The following is a 23967-nucleotide window of genomic DNA, read 5'->3' on the forward strand; positions in this document are numbered from 1 at the left end:
AGATTAGAAAGAAGGGAAAATAATCCAACCAGATCTACTATTTGGCTCAACATGCGAGGACTGCTTAATCGAAACACAGAGGTTCTTTTATAGCCCTGCTCCTGACCCTGCCAGCGGGACAACCCATGACCCACAGATTCTCACACACCTGATATAACGGCCAGCCGGCCCCGCTCCTTTGGCTCGCCCCAACTCTCCACAGCGCTATTTCCTAAACAAAGAGCTTTTCAGGCATCAAAAAGTCAAAACCTGGCTACAAGAACCATATCAAATCCTATTTCTGATAACTAAATTCCATTTAATCTATTCATAATCCCTCAAATACTGCAAATATTTGTCTTTGATTAAGAAAAAAACCTCAAACCCACGGGGTTTTGGTTTAAATCCTTTACGGGACTCTCCCACCGTGTGCCTGGAGATGCGCACACGTTCCACACCTCCCCTTTAACGGGCCCTCAAGCCCAAGACCGCATCGGCTCCTTCCTCGAGGGAGGCCGGAGGCAGAGCAGGCCCGAGCCACCGGCCGGCAGCCCGCGGTTCAGGCCCGGGACGCGGAGCAGCCCAGCCCGAGGGCTAGGCGCGCCTAACGCCACACTGGGCTCCGGGCCCCGCAGACACAAGGCTGGACGGGAGTTGGGGCGCGGCGCGGACCCATCCCGGCTGCCAGCGGGATGGAGGCGGCCTCGTCCCGTCCCGTCCCACCGCTGCCTCGGGCCGCCTGCTGCCGGCGCCGCAGTCCCGGGGATCGATGACTCGGCGCTCCAGCGTCCTGGCTTGCCTTGGAAGCGCTGCCGCAGCGCTAGCGCCGAACCCATCGAGGAGTCGGCGTTCGACTTCCAGCGGGGTCTCCATGCCCGCGGCGCCATCTTGGCGGCGGGGCGGGGCGCCCCGGGGCCGTGCGGCTCACCGGGAGGGGGGGGGGGCGGCGGCGGCGGCGGACCGCCAGCTCTCTACGCCCGCTCCGCCGGGATCTTGCCGTGGTGACCCCGTAAGTAGCGCATGCGTCCTGCCAGCCGTTCCCTGCTGCCGTTGCGGCGGTGGGCCCGGGCAGCACCGGCACGAATGGGCGGGCAGCCGCAGACCGTTGCTCGCCGCGGCGCATGCGCGGCGGCTCCCCCGCCGCTCCGCCCCCCCCCGGTGCGTGCCGCTCCATGGGCCGCGCGCTGTTGTTTTCTCCCTGCAGGCGGGGGGAGGCGGAGGAAGATGCCGGGGAAGCTGAAGGTCAAAATCGTGGCGGGGCGCCATTTGCCGGTGATGGACCGCGCCAGCGACCTGACCGACGCCTTTGTGGAGGTTTGTGGGAGGGGAGGGGCGCTGCGCCCCGGGGAGGGGGCGGGCGGGGGCTGAGGCACCTGCCGGGCCCCGCCGCGGTTTCCCCTGGGTGAGCCCGGGGGCGGGGGGACGCGTGACGGGACCTGTACCGCGGCCGCGCTGGGGTGGCAGGTGCCGGCGCGGTCAGGTACGCTGCTCCGGAGGGCTGCCCGGGCCGCCGCCGGCCGGCGCTCCCCTCAGCAGCCCCGCCCCGGGGCGCGTTTCGTGCCTCCGGGCCGGGCCGGGGCGGTGCGGGGGGTGAGCCGGCCCCGCCCGGGGCCAGGTGGGCGAGCGTGCCCCGCAGAGGCGGAGAGGAGCCCCCTGAGCCCGTGCCGGCGCTTCTGGAGCGGTGCCTGGTTTACCCGTTGGGTGTGATTTTTAGCTGACGGACGTGTGGAATTCGAATGGCGTTTTAGAAATGCCCAGCTGTTCCTTGGCCGCTCGGGGCTGAAGGCTGTTAATGACCGGCTCTTGTTGATGTGGCCGCCAAAGGGAATCCATTTCAGGATTTGACAGATGGGTTGTAAGCAGGATGGAGAGGGAGCAGGAGCACCTCTAGGTCATTTGTGTCCCTGAGCATATGAAGTGCAGAGTGGTTGTATGTTTTCGAAGGGGATTTTTATTGGACAGTTATTAAATATTGCTTACATGTTTAAATCACTTTATTGTCCCAAAAGTACGTAACCTCAGCCTTCTTCAGAATGATAGAGTTAACAGGTAACATATAGGGCGTTTCTGAGGAAGGGATTGTAAAATAAGTTGACGTGATCCTTCTGTTTTATGATTCATTATTTCCGATATGACTAACTTAGAACGTTTCAGTAACATTCCATAGATTCAGAAATAATACTCTGGAAAAAGCAAAGAGATGTTTAAAATGGAATGCTATGTGAATGCATGCCTGTACCACAAACAGTAACTGAGGTTGGTGCAATATTGGAATTAAGGTACGCAAACAGAATATCTTTCTGGAACTATATACGTTGAAGAGTCTGATATTAATATCAAAATAGATTTTGGATGTAGAAGCCCTTGGTTGGTGTTTAAAAATTTGATTGACATTAGTGCATTGCTTAGTGGGACAGTAAATTTGAAATAAAGTGAAAATGTATTTCTCGTGCTGTTCAATGGAGCTGAAGTAGTACGCAGTTTTATTTTAGTACATGAATGACAATCCTTTAACTTAATATTTTAGTGTTTGGCTTCAGGTGTTTCATCAGTCATTTTTTAATTTATAAGCATCTCTCTTGTAATTTTAAATTTGATTAATAGGTAGCCTACAGCAACTTGATGCGTGCTACTAGGAGACAGGGAAAACAGGAGTAGGAAATGCAGCTCTCTGATGAGTTTCATTTGGCCTGTTTTTATGCTGCCTTGAGGAGAAACGGCTCTCCCCTCGTGTTGGTTACATGTTCCCAACCCTGCTCCATCTGTGCCAACCCCGCTGCCTGAGCAGCTGTGTAACAAAATAAGCTTGGAAATTCACCTGGTTAAAGACTTGCTTAGCAAAAAAGGAAAATAAAATTTTTCAGAAAGATCAGTTTGCTCAGTTGGGTTAACGTGCAGTTTCATTCATGTCTTGGCACAAATAAGGCTAAAGAAATACATAGATGAGGCCTTGGTTTTAGAACTGTTACTTAGCAAGACTGAGGGAACTACTCTTTCCACATGTGGAGCAGGCAAAGCAGCAGGTGAAATTTATGTCAAAATAAATTGAGCTTGAAACCATTGTTTTATTTTTCAGTGTAAGGTAGCTGAAAGCCTTTACAAAACATTTTCACTTAAATAAAAATGAGAAGCTGAAGTAATGTTGATGCACTAGTTGATTTGAGCCTTTAACTTCCTTGTTAAATTTTCTAATATAAATCTAGAGTTAGAATAGAAAACGATAGAAGACTTTAGAGCTCTTACTTGGCTCGGGCTGTGCATAGCTTGGACTTTGCCAGCATGTGTGATGTGGAGCAAATTAGCACAATTTCTTCTGTAATTGTGCTTCTAAATTTGTACAGTGGACAGCAGTGTAGTGCTTGATTATCTCTACTAGTTTTAATGGACTAGCTTGACTACTGGAGAAGTTCAGTTATAACTGCCTGGGGCTTTGAAGGAACTAATTTGCTCCCTAGATAACACATGAAAATAGATTGGGTGGAGCTCTGGGCTGTTGCGTCTTGGCAGCTTCTGGTACATAAAGTAGCTCAGGTAAAAGTAGTGTCATTATCACCTTATTATACTGCTTTGTGTGATGAACACAAGTTCTAAGTGGCAGTGCTGTTAGTTTTCTGTATGCACTTATGCTGCACCCACCTTTTGATAGCTTAGATGATTTTTTTACCCTAAGGGTACTTAGTCCTGTGTTTTCATATCACTTTCGCTTTTAATTTCAAAGCTTACTTTGAAGTTACTTATTTTCAAAAAGCAGTACTGTTCCTTGAATCAAGTAGCAGGCCCTGCTGTTTTTTTTATTTGGTGGGGTTTTTTTGGTCACAAATGCTGTGTGGAGTTCTGTTGACTGAGGTATATACATTTATACGTACAGAGCTCAGTGTGAACTCACAGTCCAGTTCTACGGTGCTTAAGGCTTTTTGAATTATCTGGGTGTACTTAAGCAAGTGCAGAATCTCTTTAGAGCTGGGGTAAGCACCTATGCAAAATAATCACCATATTACTATATAATGTGTTTATTGTAGTGTTTATAATGCATAAAGTCTTTATTTAATACTTTCTTGAGCAAAAGTGTTAAAAAAATTGTTATATGGTTTTCAAAAGCTAAGCCTAAATTTATTCCCCAAAATCCATGTAGATTTTTAAAAAGAAAACAGCATTCAAAAGCCACAACTGTCTTTAACTGCGGCATTTCTCTTATATCAGCTTTCTTGTTATTTTCTTAAGAATCTTGAATGAATTCAAGAACAGAACTTTGCATATTTGTAAGTACCATCAGATACTCGATATGAGTTGAAGTACTAATTATTTTGAGAGGCAACATTCAGAGAACTATAAGTGTTTGTAAATGGATAGGATGAAAGCTGCAGAGAAATAAAGGATCTTGCATTGTGCAGCATGGTTTCTCGATGTATGTAGCATCACAGAAATTCGGTTTCACTTCAAAAAAAAAAAAACCACACCAAAAAACCCAAATGGGGTGTCTTGAAATAGATTCCTTTGGAGACCAAATGGAGATTCCTGAAACAGGCTATTCAGTGGTTGAAGGTAGAAATATGGAGAATATTTAATCTTTGGTAATGAGGTTACAGGGATATATAGAGAGGTATGTATATAGATAAGTAGTCCCTGTAACCTTTTTGCCTATATGCTTTCTGGAATTTTCTATATTTTAAGAAAGGAATAGAAACCGATAAAGTGCTTCCCCCTTGCTGCTCTGAATTTACTGATATGTTTCCAGCATATCGAGATTCCAGTTAATTGGGATGATTTCAGTTATTTTCTGGTGTGTATCCAGGGAGATTTCTTAAATTTAAGAAACAACTTCACTGATGCTACCATTTTATTTCTATATTTCTTGTATAAATTGCCAGTAAAGCTGATTAAGAAACCCTAGAGAGAACAATAATAGGACATGAACTATCCCTATTTAGATCGAATAATTGTGCTTACTGAATTTCAAACAGAAGGCAAAGAGAGTATACCAAGTGACTTTGAATAGCCAATATAAGTAATATTTTTACCTCTCAAGTGATTGAGGAAGAAAATAAACAATTTTAATAGTGAGAGATTTATTGGAATTGTTGTTGATGCATGGAAAGTTACTTATTGGATCAATTAAAAAAAGCCACTCTCACTGAAAAGAAAAGGATTTGTTGGTATTATTGAAATACGTATTTGAAGTTATTTTAATATGTAGATTTAATGAATTTCTAAATGTATTTATTAATATTTATTATTAATAATTGAATGCTTGTATTTTTAGGTAAAATTTGGAAATACAACTTTTAAGACAGATGTGTATCCCAAATCACTTAATCCTCAGTGGAATTCTGAGTGGTTCAAGTTTGAAGTAAGTATTTTTTAAGAGTTTGCCTATATCTATGTAGACACTCTGGTTTAGATGCCCTTAATGAAATAATTTCATTTTGGGCAGAAAATGAGTTTTGAGGAGTGAAGTGTATTTCTGTTTAAATAAACATGAAGCCTTTTCAGCAAACCTATCTACAATTAGACCTTGTTTGCTAAAGATGTCTCATTGGCTTATTAGGAGTATTTGTAAAGACAAAAGCTTGCCAGATTGGATCCAACTCAAATGTTATTCTGGGTAATACTGAAAAAGACAAGACAGAGGTGAAAGTGGGGGGAAAATAGCATTATGGATTAGGCTTTCAGATACCAGTACGGCTATGCTTGTATTTTTTTAGAGGGGTAATTTTGAGTAAGGAAAGTTAATTGGCATTTGAAATGTTACTTCGAGTTGCAAAAATAATGTACTTGACAAAGAAGAAAATGGAGAATTCCTATGAGGAAATTTCAAAATAAAGAGTTTGGACAACAATTATCAGAAGCTTTCTTTTCCCATTTCTTTATGTAATAATGAGGGCACTCAGCATTTTCCTGTACTTGCTGCTTGCTTTCTAGGATCTGATTCATTGATGTCTTTTGACATTATGCCCTGAACAAGTGTTTACCTTTTTTTTTGGTTACTGCATTTTTATTAGTTAAAAAAAAAAAAAAAAGTAATGGTATTTAGAATAAAGTAATTGTTAAAATACTTCAGTATAGAGTACTGGTTCATTTATAGTGTGCTAAGATAATATCACAATATAAACATGGCTGTAAATATATGTGCATGTAATGAGTGATTTAATAGCTGGTGACGTTAGAAAAAATTTAGAGCAAATATAAAATAGGGTGGGCAGAGTATTAATCAACACCGAATGCTTGATTAAGAACATCTCTTAATCAGCAATCCATGTTTACTGAGAAAGTAGTACTGTGGTGTTGAAATTCAAGGGGTTGTTTGGGAAGGGAAAGAGCTGATCTGTGTGGAGGGTTAACTTTGTTTATACAGAAATAGGTTTTTTGACGTTAACAGAAGTCTCAAAATTCTGTCTTTTTGCATGGAAAAAAGGGATTTGGGAAGGAAAAGAGCCAAACAGGAACATTGGGGGCAGAAGGGGGGGGGGGGGGGAGAATTCCGCATTTCAAAGAGTGAAAAAACACTTAACTGCTTAAGACATCGTAAGTGTGCATGTGTGTAGTTTGATCTTCTTGCAAGGCTGCATGTTATAATTCTGCAAATGCTTCCCTGCGTCATCCCACTGCATTTAGCAAACCTGATTCTTGGGTTGTGACTTTCAACGCAAGAAAGTTGCAGAATGCCTATCTTTGTATGTCCTAAAAATAGTTGAGGTATCTGTAGACGAATTGTTGCATTAATTTAAGAAAGTGCATGTCCAAAATTACCGAATTTTTACAGCAAGTTATAAAAAATGTCTTGTCTTTTAAGCCACTGACCAGTTTGGAAGGCTGAGAGCACCAGTAATCATAACTTCAGAGTATAATAGTCCTCTGAGATGCTTTATCTTAAATTTTCATTTTTTTAAAATGAAAAGTATGTATTGTGGAGATGGGCAGGCAACCTAAGAAATATGACTCAAATCATGTGGAATTTTAAAATGTGTAATCACTATAATCTTGCTTTTCCTGTTGTTCTCCCAGTGATAGCTCTGGTTCCAGGATCTCACCAGTCTGTGAAGGGTAAAACCAAAATAAGTGAATGTGTTGTTTAGATACTGGAAATTGAAATTACAGATTTATCTGTGTCAGGTCACTGACCTCTCCTCTTCCTTGCATTTTTTTTTTTTCAGCAGCGTTCCCCTGTGGTTTTGTTTTTGTGTTTTTTTTTTTTTTTCTTTGAAATGCTCAGTTTCCATGTTAATGTTTGTTTCTAGGTAGATGATGAAGAGCTACAAGATGAGCCTCTCCAGATCACAGTTCTTGATCATGATACCTACAGTGCTAATGATGCCATTGGCAAAGTGTACATAGATATTGATCCTTTGCTCTACAGTGAAGCAGCTACAGTTATTTCAGGATGGTTTCCAATTTATGATACCATTCATGGTAAGATTTCCTAATGTAAAAGTAAAACAATATTGTTTGAGATGTAATCTGCTTCTTACAGTCTTCATTTCTGTAAGCTGTGTTCAGAAATTGGTAATAATTTTAGCCTCGGGAGCTGGAAAGTTATTTTCCTGGCTGCTTTTACCTTATTTCTGGCATGAGAAAATTTTTGGCCTGGTAGTTCAGCCTAGTGTTTGGCAGAACGCCTTCCCAAGAACTTGTGACAAGTGGAAAAAATCCTCATGTGGTATTTAAAATAGTCACTGTAAAATTCATTTAAAAAAAAAAAAAAAAAGACTCAAACATACTTTTCCAATTACCACGTGTTTACTAAAAGGATATACTTTTGCTGAAGTCACTTGGGGTGTGCCTTGGCATGTTGGATAAACTTCACTTGAGATGGAGGGACAGGATGTGACGTATCTTCAACATGAAGTACAGGATGCAATTCCTTTTCCCTGCAGAAAGTACTCTCAGTGCTAGGTAGATTTCACCAGAATATCTTGAAGGTATGAGAAAATGAAGTTAATGCTATTTTTACCTTTGATTTTAATGAAACACAGAAAGTCAAGGTCAGTTTACAGCAGTTCGCTTGCTGCTTTAGTACGTTATTGCAGAACATCTGTGTGGTCGTCATTACCACCCTTGTGCATTATCTAGTGTGAATTAAACAACCTAACTATGTTAAAAGCTAATTATAAATCATTGTTGGGAAATAATTAATGGTATTTACTAGATGATCATCATAACTGATGCAAAGTATTTTTTACATTTAAAACAGTTATATTGAAGAGGTTGTTTTGAGAAATATTGCGTGTATTTTTCTTACCCTTTTATTCACGTTTTCTTATTGTACATTTTCTTTTGAAGTTAGATGAACAATTGTCTCAGGATGTGGACAACTTGTATGTCAGAAGGAATTAGATTTCTCAGTATTTTTCTGGATCTGTTACCATTTCTCACCTTTGTTTCTGTTGAAGTAAAATGGGAATTCGTATAGTTCTGTGCTCTAGCAGTAGATTCTGATTATCTTGATCCTTGGCGAACAGTAAGTTCCTTAAAAAAAATCAGTATAACATTTCTAAATTTTTATTAAAAAGAGCTTTTTTGCATCTCAACATGATTATTTGTGAAAATATATGAACCTGAGGCATTTCCTGTTATAGTAACTGAAGGCTTCATTCTGTTGGCATTTTGGAAGATAGCTCTGGGTGACTTTATTGCAATGTCAATCTATAAATGTAGTGCTTTCGTTTGAGTTTCATATGCTTACGTGATAAAGGCTTCTGAAGACACTAGAGATCAGACTCATCAAGAAATTTAGTCCCCAATATGTCAGAACCTGTAATCCGTGAAATAATTTTGTTACTGGGTGGGGAAAAAGAAGAAAATCTCAGAATAGGAAAGTAGAAAAATGAAAACAGAATGGCTGTGTGCTGAGGATATAATTCCATTATTAGTAAGGATTAATTTTGGCCAAAAATTAAGCTTTATCTGAAAAGTTTGTAATATCTTATTTTTTTAAAATATATTTCTTCTCATAATCGAAGTATTTTACAGTCATTTACTATGCCATTTTGTGGTTCTAGAAAGTACCATAAATTTTCTTATTGGATTGAACTTCAGAGAGCAGCTTTACTGCAGTTTTGAAACCGTTTCAGGGAGAAAATGTGAAACCTTTTAGGTCGTAGTCGGAGCTTTCTGATATGCACAGGACTCCAGTTTCAAGGCTGGTTTCTATACTCAAAGTTAGTATTTCCGATCTTTTTTGCTAAGGATATCTTGGGACAGTCATGGTACTTAGATACTGATTTTATACCCTTCCTGCATTGATGGTACAGGACAAAGGAGCAGAGAGAGCACTTGCACAATGCGGCAGAGGCCACTGCAGTGTCAGGAGGCTGATGACTTCTCTCCTCCCAATCCCATCATTCTTCTAAAGCCCTGTTCAGTGCAGCAGGTATTTGAGGACTGTTGTTTGCATAGCTTCAGCCTCAAGGACTAGAAACTTCCTCTGAGATGTCTCTGGAGCAGACCTGAAAGGCAAGAAAATGTCTCCTGCTCCTGTGGCCTAGGCTAGAATGGGCACGTGAACCGAATGCTTCTAGCAAGGTTCTAGTACATTCTGTGCAGAAAAACTAATGCACTTTCGATTACCAATTAATTACTAGTAATAGGGAATAATTAATAGGGCTAGTTTTTTATTCGTTTCTGATACTTCTCATTTTTCATGGTTTTTTTTTTTTTTTTTATTGATAGGTATACGTGGGGAGATCAATGTGGTGGTGAAAGTAGATCTCTTCAATGATTTAAACAGATTTAGGCAGTCATCCTGTGGAGTCAAGTTTTTTTGCAGTAAGTAGAGGAAAAAAGTTTTGTTTGAACAGAAAACTCTTCCCCCTGCTTCTTCCTTTACATTTTCTGTCAGTGTCCCTTCTTTCACCAGCTCATTACATAAGCCCAGTGGAGATTACATTGAAGCCAGTGGCAAATGCAAAAAATTGTTTACTTGGCTTTTCTTTTTTTTCTTAATAGTTTTTTACTGTTCATTGTTTTTTACTGTACATTGTTTCAAAACAATGTAAATAACTGATTCCCCCCCCTTATCTTTTTAAAGTTGCATTTCAGTGCATGTGCATACGCACGTTTTGTTATTTTGGGTGCATATCCTGTTAGAGGCACAAAGTGAAAAGGTTTCATAATGGTACATGTTGTAACTGATATACTGGACAGTAATCTTATCGGTGTTCCAGGGTCTCCCAGACCAAAACTGCTTGGTATGTCCACATCTTCACAGAAAATCATGTGATTTACTTTCTAGAATTGTTCACATTACTTTTTATGTGTATTTTTATGTTTTTTTGGAATTCTTCGCTCATAGACTCGTGTCTTACATCTTTCATATATATATATTATTTTTTTTTTTAACAGCTACATCTATTCCTAAGTGTTACAGAGCAGTAATAATTCATGGATTTGTGGAAGAACTTGTAGTTAATGAAGACCCAGAGTACCAGTGGATAGACCGCATTCGTACACCAAGGGCATCAAATGAGGCTAGACAAAGACTTATTTCACTCATGTCAGGTATTAGACGTGTGGGCTGTAATGGTTATTGCTGCTTTTAAAAATATTCACTGTTTAAATAAGTGACTGGCTTAAGCCAAGATTGTATATGATATTTGCTATTAATTTTGTTTATTTTTTTCAGTTCATATTGTCTTCTGAAAATGAAGGTTCTATTGTCCTAACTGATGACCAGTATGGCTGACTTATTTTTTTTCCTTCTTTTTTATTTTTTCCTTCTTGGTGAGGCCTTGCTGCTGTCTAATTTGTTCATTGCTTTTAGCAAGGTCAAAGAAACCCATGGAACTTTCTTGAAGATATTCTTAACGACATGAAGAGTATTACTAGAATTTTGGCTCAAACAATTAAAATAACGAACTACTCTACCCTCTTTGAACTATTTCGAAGTATGTGAACAAATATACACCATCTCAGATACAGTGTGTATTAAAACTTATCTTACTCATCCCATCTTTTTGAAGTCAAGATTGGTTCATTGTTTCTCAAGCATACTTCTGTATTGTCGTGCATCTATTCTACAGGACATACCTGCAATTCCTGGAGAGACTAATGATTAAAAAGTCAGTTGATCTCTCCACATTATCAAGTATCTTCACAGATTTTCTTTTTTTTTTTATTACTGATGCTTACGAACAACAGTTGTGAACCAAGATCCTCCTGTTTCAGTGCCAACGAACAAACCACCCCCACTCTAGAGTACTTGCACACTAAAACAAGAGACAGTCAGTTGATAGAGGTGGACAATATTGAAGGTGTAAGGAATACAAAGAAATGATGACAAATAGCCACTAGAATGATAGGCAGTGGATTCAGCTCTGTGATGGGTTCTTAACGTTGTCAGGCTTCTTGTAGATACAGCTGTGTTTTAAGGAAGATACTAAAAGAAAAGGTGAGTTGGGTTTTGCAAGCACGTGTAGAGATCTTTAGTAAGTGGGGCAACGTAAAAGAGGTCATGGAAATGTTACTCAGAATCTTCATTAGGAAAGCTTGCACATTTTGAGGAAAAATGTGAAAAAGCATTATTGTCATAACTGACATGAATTCACTTTTTATGAAGTTTTTAATGTAGCTCTCTGGGTATGTCAGTTTACAGGATTAACATTTGCCTTGCATAAATAGTGAAAGTTGATAAAGTTGCACATGTAGAAGTATTCTTCTAGATTTTATTAATATTTTTATTCATGGCAGTGTTTAAGAGGAAAAAAACCCCAAAGACCTCATAGCAATACTTTTCATTTCTTGTAATACAATGCTTCACGTTGCAATCATTGATACTGGTGGCCACACATAAAGAATGCTGAAGAAATCTGTTAATTTATGAGAATGTGAGATTGAGTGCACCCTCAGCAAGTTTGCTGGCAACACCAAGCTGCGTGGAATGGTCGACATGCTGGAGGGAAGGGATGCCATCCAGAGGGACCTGGACAGGCTTGAGAAGTGGGCCCATGCCAACCTCATGAATTTAACCAGGCCAAGCGCAAGGTCCTGGGTTGCGGCAATCCCAAGCACAAATACAGATTGGATGGGCAGTGGATTGAGCAGAAGGACTTGGGGGTGTTGGTTGGTGAGAAACTCAACGTGAGCTGGCAATGTGCGCTGGCAGCACAGAAGGCCAACTGCATCCTGGGCTGTATCAAAAGAAGCCTGGCCAACAGGTTGACGGAGGAGATTCTGCCCCTCTACTCTGCACTCGTGAGACCCCACCTGGAGTACTGTGTCCAGCTTTGGAGTCCTCAGCACAAGAAGGACATGGACCTGTTGGAGTGGGTCCAGCGGAGGGCCACGAAGATGATCAGAGGGATGGAGCACCTCTCCTACAAAGACAGGATGAGAGAGTTGGGGTTGTTCAGCCTGGAGAAGAGAAGGCTCCGGGGAGACCTTATAACGGCCTTTCAGTACCTGAAGGGGGCCTACAGGAGAGATGGGGAGGGACTTTTTACAAGGGCATGTAATGATAGGATGAGAGGTAATGAAGGTAGGTTTAGATTAGATATTAGGAAGAAATTCTTTCCTGTGAGGGTGGTGAGACACTGGAACAGGTTGCCCAGGGAAGCTGTGGATGCCCCATCCCTGGAAGTGTTCAAGGCCAGGCTGGATGGGGCTTTGAGCAACCTGGTCTGGTGGGAGGTGTCCCTGCCCATGGCAGGGGGGGTGGAACTAGAAGATCTTTAAGGTCCCTTCCAACCTAAACCATTCTGTGAATGACTCGGGCTGTTCCATAGATGTCTGTCATATTATGTGTTGTATATGTAAAAAAGAATTCAGTCTCAACCTTGGCTTGAGTGGAATCCGTAGCAATTTTCACTCGGATAGAAACTTTCATACTCAATCTTAGAGATTTTTCAAGACCAGTACTGGTATTATTTCAGCCTCTGTTAAGAAATATCCAATAGGAACCTGTTCTGGTAATTTTAAAACCGAGCTTCTAGAAAGCAGTAGTGATAATTTCATTCCACTTGATTTCTTAACACCATTGACATCGGGACTGTTAGGCTATCCTCTGTGACAGTAAGCCTTTTTGAGTTTGTTAGCAGAGGATTTTGGAAAACTTTCATTTTCATCAGAAGAGAGATATTTTCCACCTAGTATTAGCTGTCTAGCTACACAGGTCAATGAACTTTTTTTTCTTTTTCTAAACATCTTGCTAATTAAGCATCTATGGCAGACCATTGTCGTAGAGTTACAGTCTCTCAGTCTTTGTGTGCAGCTAATACAGGAGAAGTGGCGGTCTTTTGTTTGCAGTGAGAGTGGAATATTGGCGTTACATTTTGTAGTTGAAGCTGCCGTAATAAACACTACTAATTTAAAAAGAGCAGAAAGTATGACTTAGGTTGAAAAATGCTTAAATAAGTTTGTAAGTAAAAAAATACAGATGCCTATCCACAGGGATTTCACAGAATCACAGAATATTTTTGGTTGGATGGGACCTTTGAGATCATCGAGTCCAAACAACAAAAAAAAACAAACAAACAAAAAAAAAAAAAACAAACAACCCACCAAAACCAACAAAACCCCAAAAAAATCCCAGAACACCAAACACCAAAACAACCACCCACAACCCCACCCCACCCGCAAACAGACACAAACCAACAATCTCGGGCACTAGAGCGTGCCCTGAAGTGCCACGTCTACGCGTTTCTTAAACACCTCCAGGGATGGCGACTCCACCACCTCCCTAGGCAGGCTGTTCCAGTGCCTGACCACCCTCTCAGTAAAGTCATTCTTCCTGATATCTAATCTAAACCTCCCCTGCCGCAACTTCAGACCATTTCCTCTGGTCCTGTCATTATTCCCTTGGGAGAAGAGGCCAACACCCACCTCTCTACACCCTCCTTTCAGGCAGTTGTAGAGGGCAATGAGGTCCCCCCTCAGCCTCCTCTTCTCCAAACTAAACATGCCCAGTTCCCTCAGCCTCTCCTCGTATGACTTGTTCTCCAGACCCCTCACCAGCTTGGTGGCTCTCCCCTGGACACGCTCCAGCAGCTCCATGTCCTTCCTGTAGTGAGGGGCCCAGAACTGAAAACAGCACTCGAGGTGAGGCCTCACCAGTGCCCAGTCCAGAGGCACCTTCCCTACTCCTGCTGGCCACGCTGTTCCTGACAGGCCAGGATGCCGTTGGCCTTCTTGGCCACCTGGGCACACTGCTGGCTCATGTTAAGCCAGCTGTCCACCAACACCCCTAGGTCCTTTTCTGCTGGGCAGCTTTCCAGCCACTCTTCCCCGAGCCTGTAGCGTTGCCTGGGGTTGTTGTGACCAAAATGCAGGACCCGGCACTTGGCCTTATTAAACCTCATCCCATTGGCCTTGGCCCATTGATCCAACCTGTCCAGGTCCCTCTGTAGAGCCTTCTGACCCTCAAGCAGATCAACACTCCCACGTAGTTTGGTGTCATCTGCAAACTTACTGAGGGTGCACTCAGTCTCCTTATCCAGATCATCAGTAAAGATATTAAACAAGATCGGCCCCAAAACTGAGCGAGAAGGTGGGTCACAAGGTCATAGAAAGAGATCAAGTTGGTTAAGCAGGACCTCCCTTTCATAAAGCCGTGCTGGCTGGCCCTGATCCCTCGGCTGCCCTGCACTTGCCGTGAGAGCTCACTGAAGATGATCAACATTTCAAAGATGTTGTATTGTTCTGAACTGTATGGAGGAGTATTTAGAAACCTATGTGTGTTCCAGCACATAGCTTGGCCATCTCATTCTCTCTCTTAATAAGAAGGGAGAAACTAATGAAAATCCAGAGAAAAACATTTCTGAAATGATGTGTTGTTTTGGCAATCAGAATAGATTTGGAGAAAAAAGGAAAAAAGCTGTGCAAATCATGAGTACACTATGTTATAGGAGGCAGAGACAGTGACCAGCTGCTTGGCATAATTGTGTAAGGTTGTATCTATTACCTGTTTTAATGACTTGGTTGGCAATTTCAAAAGCAGAGGCTAAAGATCACAGAAAAGAATAGGGAAAGTTCGCTGTGATTATGAGCTCTCTACCTTTTGTTTTGTAGGTGAATTGCAAAGGAAGATTGGCTTGAAGGTGCTTGAAATGAGAGGAAATGCTGTTGTTGGTTATTTGCAGTGCTTTGATTTGGAGGGAGAGTCTGGACTAGTAGTGCGAGCCATAGGAACAGCCTGCACGTTGGATAAATTAAGTAACACATCATCATTTTTACCTGCATGTAACTCCCCATCCAAAGAAATGAAGGAGTAAGTATGAATTAATAGTTTGTAGGTAAACAAGTTTCATCTCTCTTCTTTTCATACTCATTCAGTTTTACATAACTGGTGTGATTTCCTTTTTCCCCTCAAATTTGTTTTTCTCTTGTAGTTCTATTTGTCTGCAACTCAGTTTATATTCCACAATTTTGAAATGTTTTAGGTTGGATTACTTATGTTATTTTTTTAGAAGCTGGAGTGGTGTTCCTTACTTGATACGACTTTTTTGAATTTATATAGCAATGGTATTATGTATCCTTGTGTTGTGATCCACCAATTTCCTAACTAATAATTAGTTCTGCCTTGACTCTTATGTTTGTACAATAAATATTTTTGTGAGGGCTTCTTATGATATACCTTCTGTTCAGGATTTTCCAAGTTCAGTACAATCAGGTTTGAGCATTTATGCTGAACATAAAAGATAAATTTGAATTCAGACAGTTCTGTCAGTGATTTAGAGAATGATCCTGAAGTAGTCTCGTCTTTTTTTGTGTGTACTTTGCTTTTTACTGTTGCAAAACAAGTAGGGCTATTGCAAAACAGCTAAACAGTGTACTTGCAAAGAAAACTCTTTATGATGAGGGGTAGAATTTCTTGATCTCTATTATATCTATTGCAGCACCAAACACAGTTTGAATGCAATTTTTTTACGTGCATACAAATGAAGAGAAAAAATACTTGCAGTCTTCTTCAGATTGTTACTACTTTGTTGCTTGGATTAATTATTTGGTGTTTGATAGAGCGGTCCAATTTCTGGAAGGAAAAAACAGCACCAGAAAGTATACTACTTATGCTATATCCAGAGATATTAATTGAATTGGTCATTTTCATTAGCTTGAACTGTTCTGTCATTAGTATAGTAGTTAGGCATTTTTGTTGTACAGGCATCAGTATGCTCTGACTTCTCAAAGGTACTGGTTTCTATTTCAAACCATAGCTTGTTTAACTTGTCTTAATTTTAAAAATTTGCCATCAAAAGAGCTTCTGGGTACAATGCAGCATAAAATAACAGTGGTGATTTAAAAAAAAAAAAAAAGAGGACTTGGTAACTACCAAATTAAAAAGCATTCGTAAATAAATCGGTAACTTTCACTATGGGGCAAAATGTGGAAATTCCACCCCCTAAATAATCCACGTTCAGCTTAGTGGTGGCTATTGTCAGAATCATTGAGAAACATTCCTGTTTTTTGGACTGAGGGACAAAGCTATTAAATCAACTAATACTTCTTATTCTTGACTTCACTAACTTGATGCCTTGTTGCCAAAGAATTAATTACGCATTCACAAGCTAGTGCTTAAGCGGTTCCTTTCTATCTTTTTATTTCATCTGGACTCTTGCATGCTAGGAATTTAAATTCTTAGAGTCTGCTTAAAGTAAGAGATCTCCTCTAGCTAAACTTCCCTGAAATCATTTATAACATAACTTTGCAACCTGTTTGTATGTATTGTTTTCTTTTCTTCCACCTTGGCTGCAAATTCTCTCAGGTCTCCGCTGGTTCATCCGCCAAGCCATGGATGCCGCTCGACTCACAACAGCCCAATTCACACTGCTACTGGCTCACGACTTACTCAGAACTTCTCTGTGTCTGTTCCCACTCTCATCTACACTGGTACGAGACTGCTCAGACTCAAGAGCTGGGGAGAGGCAGGCCACAGGCACAGTGGTCGCAAAGTGCAGGCAGGCAGGCAGTGTAGGCAGGTACCACCCATCTTTTCTCCCTCATTTTCTCATGGAGACACCTTCTGTTGTCAGTGAAGAACTACTCTGTGTGCAGCTGCTGAAACAAAGGCAATAATTTCTTGAAAATGCATCAGAGTCTCTTCCACAAAGCCACACTCTTCATTTCTTTTTGACATGCTTACTTCCTAAGAAATTAAGTAAAAACAATTTGGGGAACATTCACCATTTTACATTCATTGGACGAATTCACATTTTGATTGGAGTTCGTAATTGCTTTCAAGCGTCATTCTGATATGATATTTAGGTTTCAAAATGGTTATAGGAAGAGTATGTGCCATTTGTGGAAGAGATGGTTTTAGAGAGCAGGTAAGTCAATCTGTGCATAAGTGAACTGTTTGTCAATATAGTTGTTCCCATAAAGATTCTCCTCTTTGCTCTGTTTTTAGCTGTGGCATGCTGCTGATGCTATAGGATAAGGAAACATTTTTTTTTTTTTCCTTGAAATGCAATTGTGTGTATATACATAAGTGTATGAATATGTATAAACACAAATATAATTTGAAATCATTTTTTCTTTACTAAACTAACTCAAAGCATTGTGTATTTGACCAGTTTTTTAAGCCATAAACGGTTTTCAATTTTTTCTTTTGCATATATATAATTTTTTTTTGTCACATCTCATGCCTCTCATTTGGCTTAATTGTTTCATTCTAGATTATCAGCATCTATCTGTAGAATGCTGAGTGGGTAAAACAGCATTTCTTTGCCTCTGGCCTCATCCCCAGTCTCGCACCTAAGGAATAGCTGATGGCCCTGCCCCAGTCCCATCCTGGTGTTTGGATCATGCTGCTGTCAGCCAGGTCCTTTGGCACAGGATTACTGAATATGTTTCCACCTTCTTCTGGCAGGATTCCCTTCAATGAAGATCCCAATCCCAATACTCATTCATCAGGACCCTCCACCCCTCTGAAAAACCAAACCTATTCCTTTTCACCTTCCAAGTCCTACAGTCGACAGTCCTCTTCTTCTGACACAGATTTGAGTTTGACACCCAAAACTGGTAAGGCACTTCCACCCACTTTTTGTTTAATTTGTGTTTCTCTTTTTATATTTTCATTCAACCCCTTTTTGCTTTTTGGCATTTAAGTTATCAAAATGATGTGGAAATTGGAGACTTCAGATAGCACACCTCAAGCTTGAAAGGCTGAAAATTTAAATCCTGCCTATATTTCCACTATTCTGGATAACATTAAAATGACATTTCTAGCACAACTGTATTCAAGTCAGTATAAAACATTTCAGAGCATTAAGGGAGTCCTAAGTAACTGCCTTTTTCTTATTTCCTCCATTTCATATTACAAATCATGGGAGTACATTTCTCACCACAATATGTTAAGGACAGCGTTACTAAACCTATTTAATCTTAAAGCCTAATGCCCTGTGCTATAAGTATATTGTATACATTTCTCTGTGATTTTTAACTCCTTTTTGCAAATGTGATACTAGAAATGTAGCAGCTGCTGTCTTTTTATTCTCCTTGGTATATGGAAATGGCTTGACATACATTTTGAAAGTAAATTATACTCCAGCCATCTTCAAAAAGTGTTTTTCTTTCTCCATTGGTCTATCATAATTTCTTCAACATGTTGTTTCCTCCTTCCCTATTTTTCAGTCTGTGGTTAGAATCATGTCAGTAATACTGTCAGCACAACTCAAAGAATTATTTTTTGTTTATTCTTCATTATTTGATGAATGCCCTGAGTTTTGCTGCTGTAGGGCAAAATATTTTGCGTAATTGTTTATAAAAGTTTGGTTGCTTTTTAAATGGTGTTTTAAATTGTGGTATTTGGAGCTCAGAACATTCTTGTCTCCATCTAATCTGGACAATTTTTAAGCATATTAAAGTAGTTGACTCAGCTTCACTTGATTTTCCCCATGGAAAAATTTTTCCAAGCAGATAAGTGTTGCATTCAAATACAGTTATATTAATTATTTTACACAGTTACCTAGATATCTACTTAAAAGTGTTCCCAAGTAGGAAGTTGTCTGTCTTAGCACTATCTTTTCTGTCCCGTTTTTAAACAGAAAAAAGCAGAGTCTTTTTTTTTTTTTTTTTGGTCCTTTTGTGTAAATGATGACTGTTTTGTGGATAACCTATGGTGGTCACTTGTTTAAAGGACCTACAAATATAACTGGATGCTTAATATGCAGGAGAACCACAAATTCATGTGTGGTTTGCTGAGTGTTTGAAAACCTCTTTCTGTTGATGAGATTTTTCTGTGATAAGAATCATGTTGTGTAAAATATTAAAATGTAACATAGATGATCATCTTTATAGATGTAAATGTTCTGAATTTGTGAAGGTGGCAACTCACTGTGAATTTGGCAAGTTTTTAAAGCAGCAACCTCATATCATTCCTGGCAATGTTATGTAGGTGGATGGGCCCTCTCATCTTTAGTCAGTTCAGTCAGAACTGAAACAGATCGTGTAATTGGTACCTCTTATTTTTAGGTATTTTTCAAGTATATATTTTTTTTTAGCTATCTTTTAGTAGTAAAGCTACAGTGGGCATACTTTTGCTTACTACTACTGTCTTTTTGGCAGCTTTTGACTGTGCTACTGAAACTTGTCTTAAGAGGATTTGCTGGTTGCATTTAAAAGTTCTGTATCTTGGTGTTACATACTAGATTTTGAATCTTTAATAGCTTAAAAGGACAGTATCTCTTGAGTTGTTTGTTTTACCTTTTACCAAAAATTTGATGATATGCAGAAGATGCTTCCATAACATACTAAATTTAGTATGTTGTTTTTAACAATTCCCTGTGTATATTTAGACCTCTGGTTTCATTTCCTAAGACTGTTACTAAGTTGGAATAGTTCAGTGTGAAAGTTGGTGATGTTAGTGTTTAAAAAAGAATAATAAAAAAAAATTCAAACATTTCGTGACACATTATCAGACTTGAGATACTCATTACTCGGATTCACTGATGTGAAAAATGGAGTATTTTCTGATGTTTCTGCAGTACATTATATTCCTCTCTACTTTGCAGTCAGGTAGCTAGCCTGTTCATGTGTTCGAGATGGAGACTAACCTGGAAAAAAGAGTGCAGATACCACAATTTCACAATATGAATAACTAAATAGAGGAGACTGGATGCTTAAGCAGATCCAAGTTTCAGTTTTCAGTAGCTTCAAATGAGGAGAATATTACCTTAATATCTTTTATAAAATACAATTGTGATTGTGTTATGTGATAGAGACCGTTCGGGTCTCTATCTGGTCTAAATACGAGGGGAAATTATTCTGTGCCAAAAAAGCTTGTTTTGGTTTGAAGTGAGACTTCTTCTGTGAATAGTGATATGTTTTATGCCACTGCAAACTGTCAGAATATCAGGCCAACAAAACCCACAACATTTCAATCAGGTAATACATTTTGATGTGACATAGTATATGTTTGGAGGAAATTGAGAAGGTGGGAACTCCTTTTCTTTGCGGGTACTTAGAATTCTACAAGATTTATGACTCTAAAAATCATAAAACAAATCCATGACTTCTCTGGAAAATAACTTTATACTGAAATAATGAAAATAATCAGATTAACTGTGTGAGAAGACTGTGTTATTTAACATTTACTCCATAGTATTTGTTATCAAATTCTGTATAAAATTTAAAATAAATGTTAGCTTACCATGGCTTTTAAAAAAAAAATAAATAAAGTTAACCAGGTCATGATTTTTGAGAACATGCATCTCATTGACATTGTGGAGCTGTATTGTCATTCCATTTCTTTGTACGTTGAGAAATAATTTAGCAGTAAGTGCTGGTTCATTTGGAGAAAAAAAAAAATGCTTCATTTTGATTTCTTCCGTCTGTTTCTTTAGTCATCTTCTGAATCTACATCTCTTTGTCTCTATTACTTTCCTCCACAGCACCTTCCCCACAGGGACCTAGGATTTTCCTGTTTCCCAGCTCCCCTACACTCTCTTGTGATTCCCCACATCTTAAAAAGTCCCGTCTCCTCCTCTCGGGGTCTAGCCTTAACCCTCTACACTCTAGCCATGTCAGCCCAGTTGTTCTGAGGAAAAGTGTTTCTTTCACTGAAGAGCTGCTTCTGGCTGCTTCTGGTAGGATCAATCTATTATAGCCTTTTAAACAAACTTTTAAGAAAATGTTGTTGTTGGTTGATATGGGGGCATTTAACACACAGCCTTCTATAACCCTATGTTTTTGTTCAATAGCCTCTGAAAACTGCTGGCTACATGACTATTCATACCATCTCTCACCTCTGCCCAGAAGCTTGAAACAGCTTCAGAACTCCTTAAAGGATATGAAACATATGTAGTTTATGCTACAGAACTTTCTCCTTTTCCCTCGCAAAATTTCCTTTGGTAATTGGACTAAAATAATTTACTGTGGCTTTTTTTTTTTTTTTTTTAATCCCCCTCATTCCCTTCACTTTGTTGTTCCTATATTTTGCATGGAACAAGCACTTGCTCATTAATTCATTCATAATTTATTGAAACAATGGCTATCAGATGGCTAGCAACTCTGCTCTTTAAATTAATCTCTTAAACAAAACCTGTGCAAGCTTTTTATTTTTACTGCCTCCTTTTCCATTTCACTGACATGCATTATTTTCATATATTTAAATTAAATAGTTGTTATTCCTGCTTTTTTTCTGTAGAAACTATTTTGATTAGTTTGTATTTTTTGAGTTTGTTTCGTGTCCAGTATTTATGCTGTGTTTGTCTGTATTTAATATTGTATAGTCCCTGACAATGATGTTTAGAATCAATGCCAAACAGTAAAAGCAATGTAAACTTGTTTAATGGGACTATACAGATACTAATACTTTTGTTTCCTTATCCAAGAACAGCTAAAAATATTTGTAAAAATTACAGTATTTTTATATATAATTATATGGTAATGATAGCCTAGTAATTTTTGAAAATGTTAGGAATGAATTAACACACATTAAGTCCGGTATTATTGCTAGATCTCCCAGCCTTTGGTTAAAACAAATAACTGCACTTTGATGTAGATGTACGATCTCATTCATGTTTATTAGATGCTTGATCAGAAGAAAAAGGAAACTAGCAAGGAATTGTTATGTTAAAATAGTTATAAATTCTGTAAAAGAAAATACTTGCTTCATTCATTACTGTTTGCACTGTGCTGTTTGTATTTCATCCTGCTCCTGACACTTTTTTTTGTTCTTTATCCTGTGCTTTCCTATACAACTTACGTGTTTATTTTTGCTTTGTCGAGTTAGCTCTGATGGTTTTCAATACAAGAAATACCAATGATAGTATGTTTTTTAGGCATGAAATATTGCCAAGAAAATCTGATTCACTAGCATTGTGTTTACTTTAGGAAAAACACACCCTTGGTATGTGTTTATTTTTTACTTCTGTGATTTCTAACCATAGAGCAAATAGCTTACCGTCATACATATAACCTGCATCTCAACACACTCAGTTAAGAGTACAGGTCCTTGATGACAGATAATTCAATAGTAACGGTATCTGTGTACCTGATAAACTTACTGTCTCTTCTGAAAAGCTCCTGTATTGGGGGGTTAGGGCGGAGTTTAACTCCAAATAATTGGAGTTTATTTCTTATTTTCACTTAAAGATAATCTGCAGGTTATGTGTGTGCAAATATAGTAATCAAACAAGTGTGGAAGTTTTAAATGCTGAGCTGTAGTCCTTCGCTTATTTGAATTAATCACATGAGTTAATATTTCATAGCATAGATATTAAAGAAAATAAAAAGAATTGCTAATATTTTTCAGAGTTTATATTGCAAATCAAAGAATGTCCATTGCCTTTGCAATTTTCTTTTTGGTCTCAATCGTTGTATAGGTATTGCTGTGTTAATGTGTACAGTCTCCTCCCAGCGGCTAGGAAATCAGCCAGATTTTTATTACTTTTTTTTTTTTTAAATGATAATGATAGTAGAGAGAGCAACTTGACTATAGAGTACTCTGGCAGAGAGGCATTGTTCAATAGTGTGGAATTAATGGTGACATTGCAGCCCTTTTTGGTAAGGGCTGAACATCTGATTATATAGAAACTTCCTGCGAAAAGCAGAGAAGGCAGTTCTATATTGAAATCATAGGCAGAACTCCCAATACTAACAAGAAAAAAAAAAGAATTGCAAGCCCAGATCTTTAAGTCTCTGTATTTTGAAGTTTTTTTTAATTCAGGTTGAAACAAAGAAAAAGATCCTAGATTAGGGGCATTTTGTCAAAATGCTAAAAACCACTACTAATCGTGTGAAAACCAAACCCCAAAACACACACCCCCCCAACCCCAGATTAAACTGTGATACTCAGTATTTTTTTCTGAAAATTAAAATCATGGGAATAAGTTGACTGTTTTCAATGACTATTTTATATATTTTTAAATTAAAGCTTGATTACAAATTATAATATGTGCTTCTTTGAATGTTATTTGTACTGATACTCTTCAGGAATGGGCAGTGGGAGTGCTGGAAAAGAAGGGGGGCCATTTAAAACTCTTCTACGACAACAGACTCAGTCAGCTCTGGAACAAAGGGTAAGGCATTTTATACTTATATTTCTGATCTACTAAAGTGAATTTAGCTTGTAGAAAGTTAAATATTTGTTTCCTGTTACTTGCTGTTTAAAAATATGTGTAATTTTTAGGTCTGAAAACTTATTGCAAATATTGAACGTTTAATAGCCCTTTTATACACAGATTATTTAAATTTTAATGTATTACTAAAGCATTAAGAAAAGTGGAGCAAATAACTGTAATGTGCACAGCACTCAGGTGATTACAGTTGGTGTTATAAGAAACTGTTACAGCAAAAATTGCTGCTATTTAGTCTCTGTAAGGCTCTGTTTAAGTTTAATACTTTACTATCGTGTATTTAAAGTTTTTACAGAAACCAAATTCAGAAACATTGAAATAGCTTTTTTAAAGGTGAAAATCCCATTCCTAAGTGCAAAACTTTCAGTTTTGAAAAATAGAATTGATGCATGCCTTAGCCTTTGTTGTACTGCATGAAATGGTGTGCATGTAGCCTTTAGAAAATGGGGAATTAAACAAACCTAACCCACTTCCCAAACCCCAA

At 39.0% G+C, this 23967-nt stretch overlaps 1 protein-coding gene across 1 annotated transcript in view; it reads left to right on the forward strand.

Moving 5' to 3' along the window:
• The first annotated feature begins 1132 nt into the window (after nt 1-1132).
• C2CD5 (C2 calcium dependent domain containing 5) overlaps nt 1133-23967 on the forward strand; it is a 73323-nt gene continuing 50488 nt past the window's right edge. The window contains exons 1-9 of the mRNA XM_074161658.1: nt 1133-1293; nt 5240-5326; nt 7215-7386; nt 9646-9741; nt 10318-10473; nt 14977-15175; nt 17774-17925; nt 20796-20990; nt 23341-23426. Coding sequence (XP_074017759.1) covers nt 1204-1293; nt 5240-5326; nt 7215-7386; nt 9646-9741; nt 10318-10473; nt 14977-15175; nt 17774-17925; nt 20796-20990; nt 23341-23426 — 1233 coding nt within the window. The 5' untranslated portion in view covers nt 1133-1203. The remainder of the gene's footprint in view (nt 1294-5239; nt 5327-7214; nt 7387-9645; nt 9742-10317; nt 10474-14976; nt 15176-17773; nt 17926-20795; nt 20991-23340; nt 23427-23967) is intronic.

This window comes from Numenius arquata, chromosome 2 (genome assembly GCF_964106895.1).
Source record: "Numenius arquata chromosome 2, bNumArq3.hap1.1, whole genome shotgun sequence".
NCBI lineage: Eukaryota > Metazoa > Chordata > Aves > Charadriiformes > Scolopacidae > Numenius > Numenius arquata.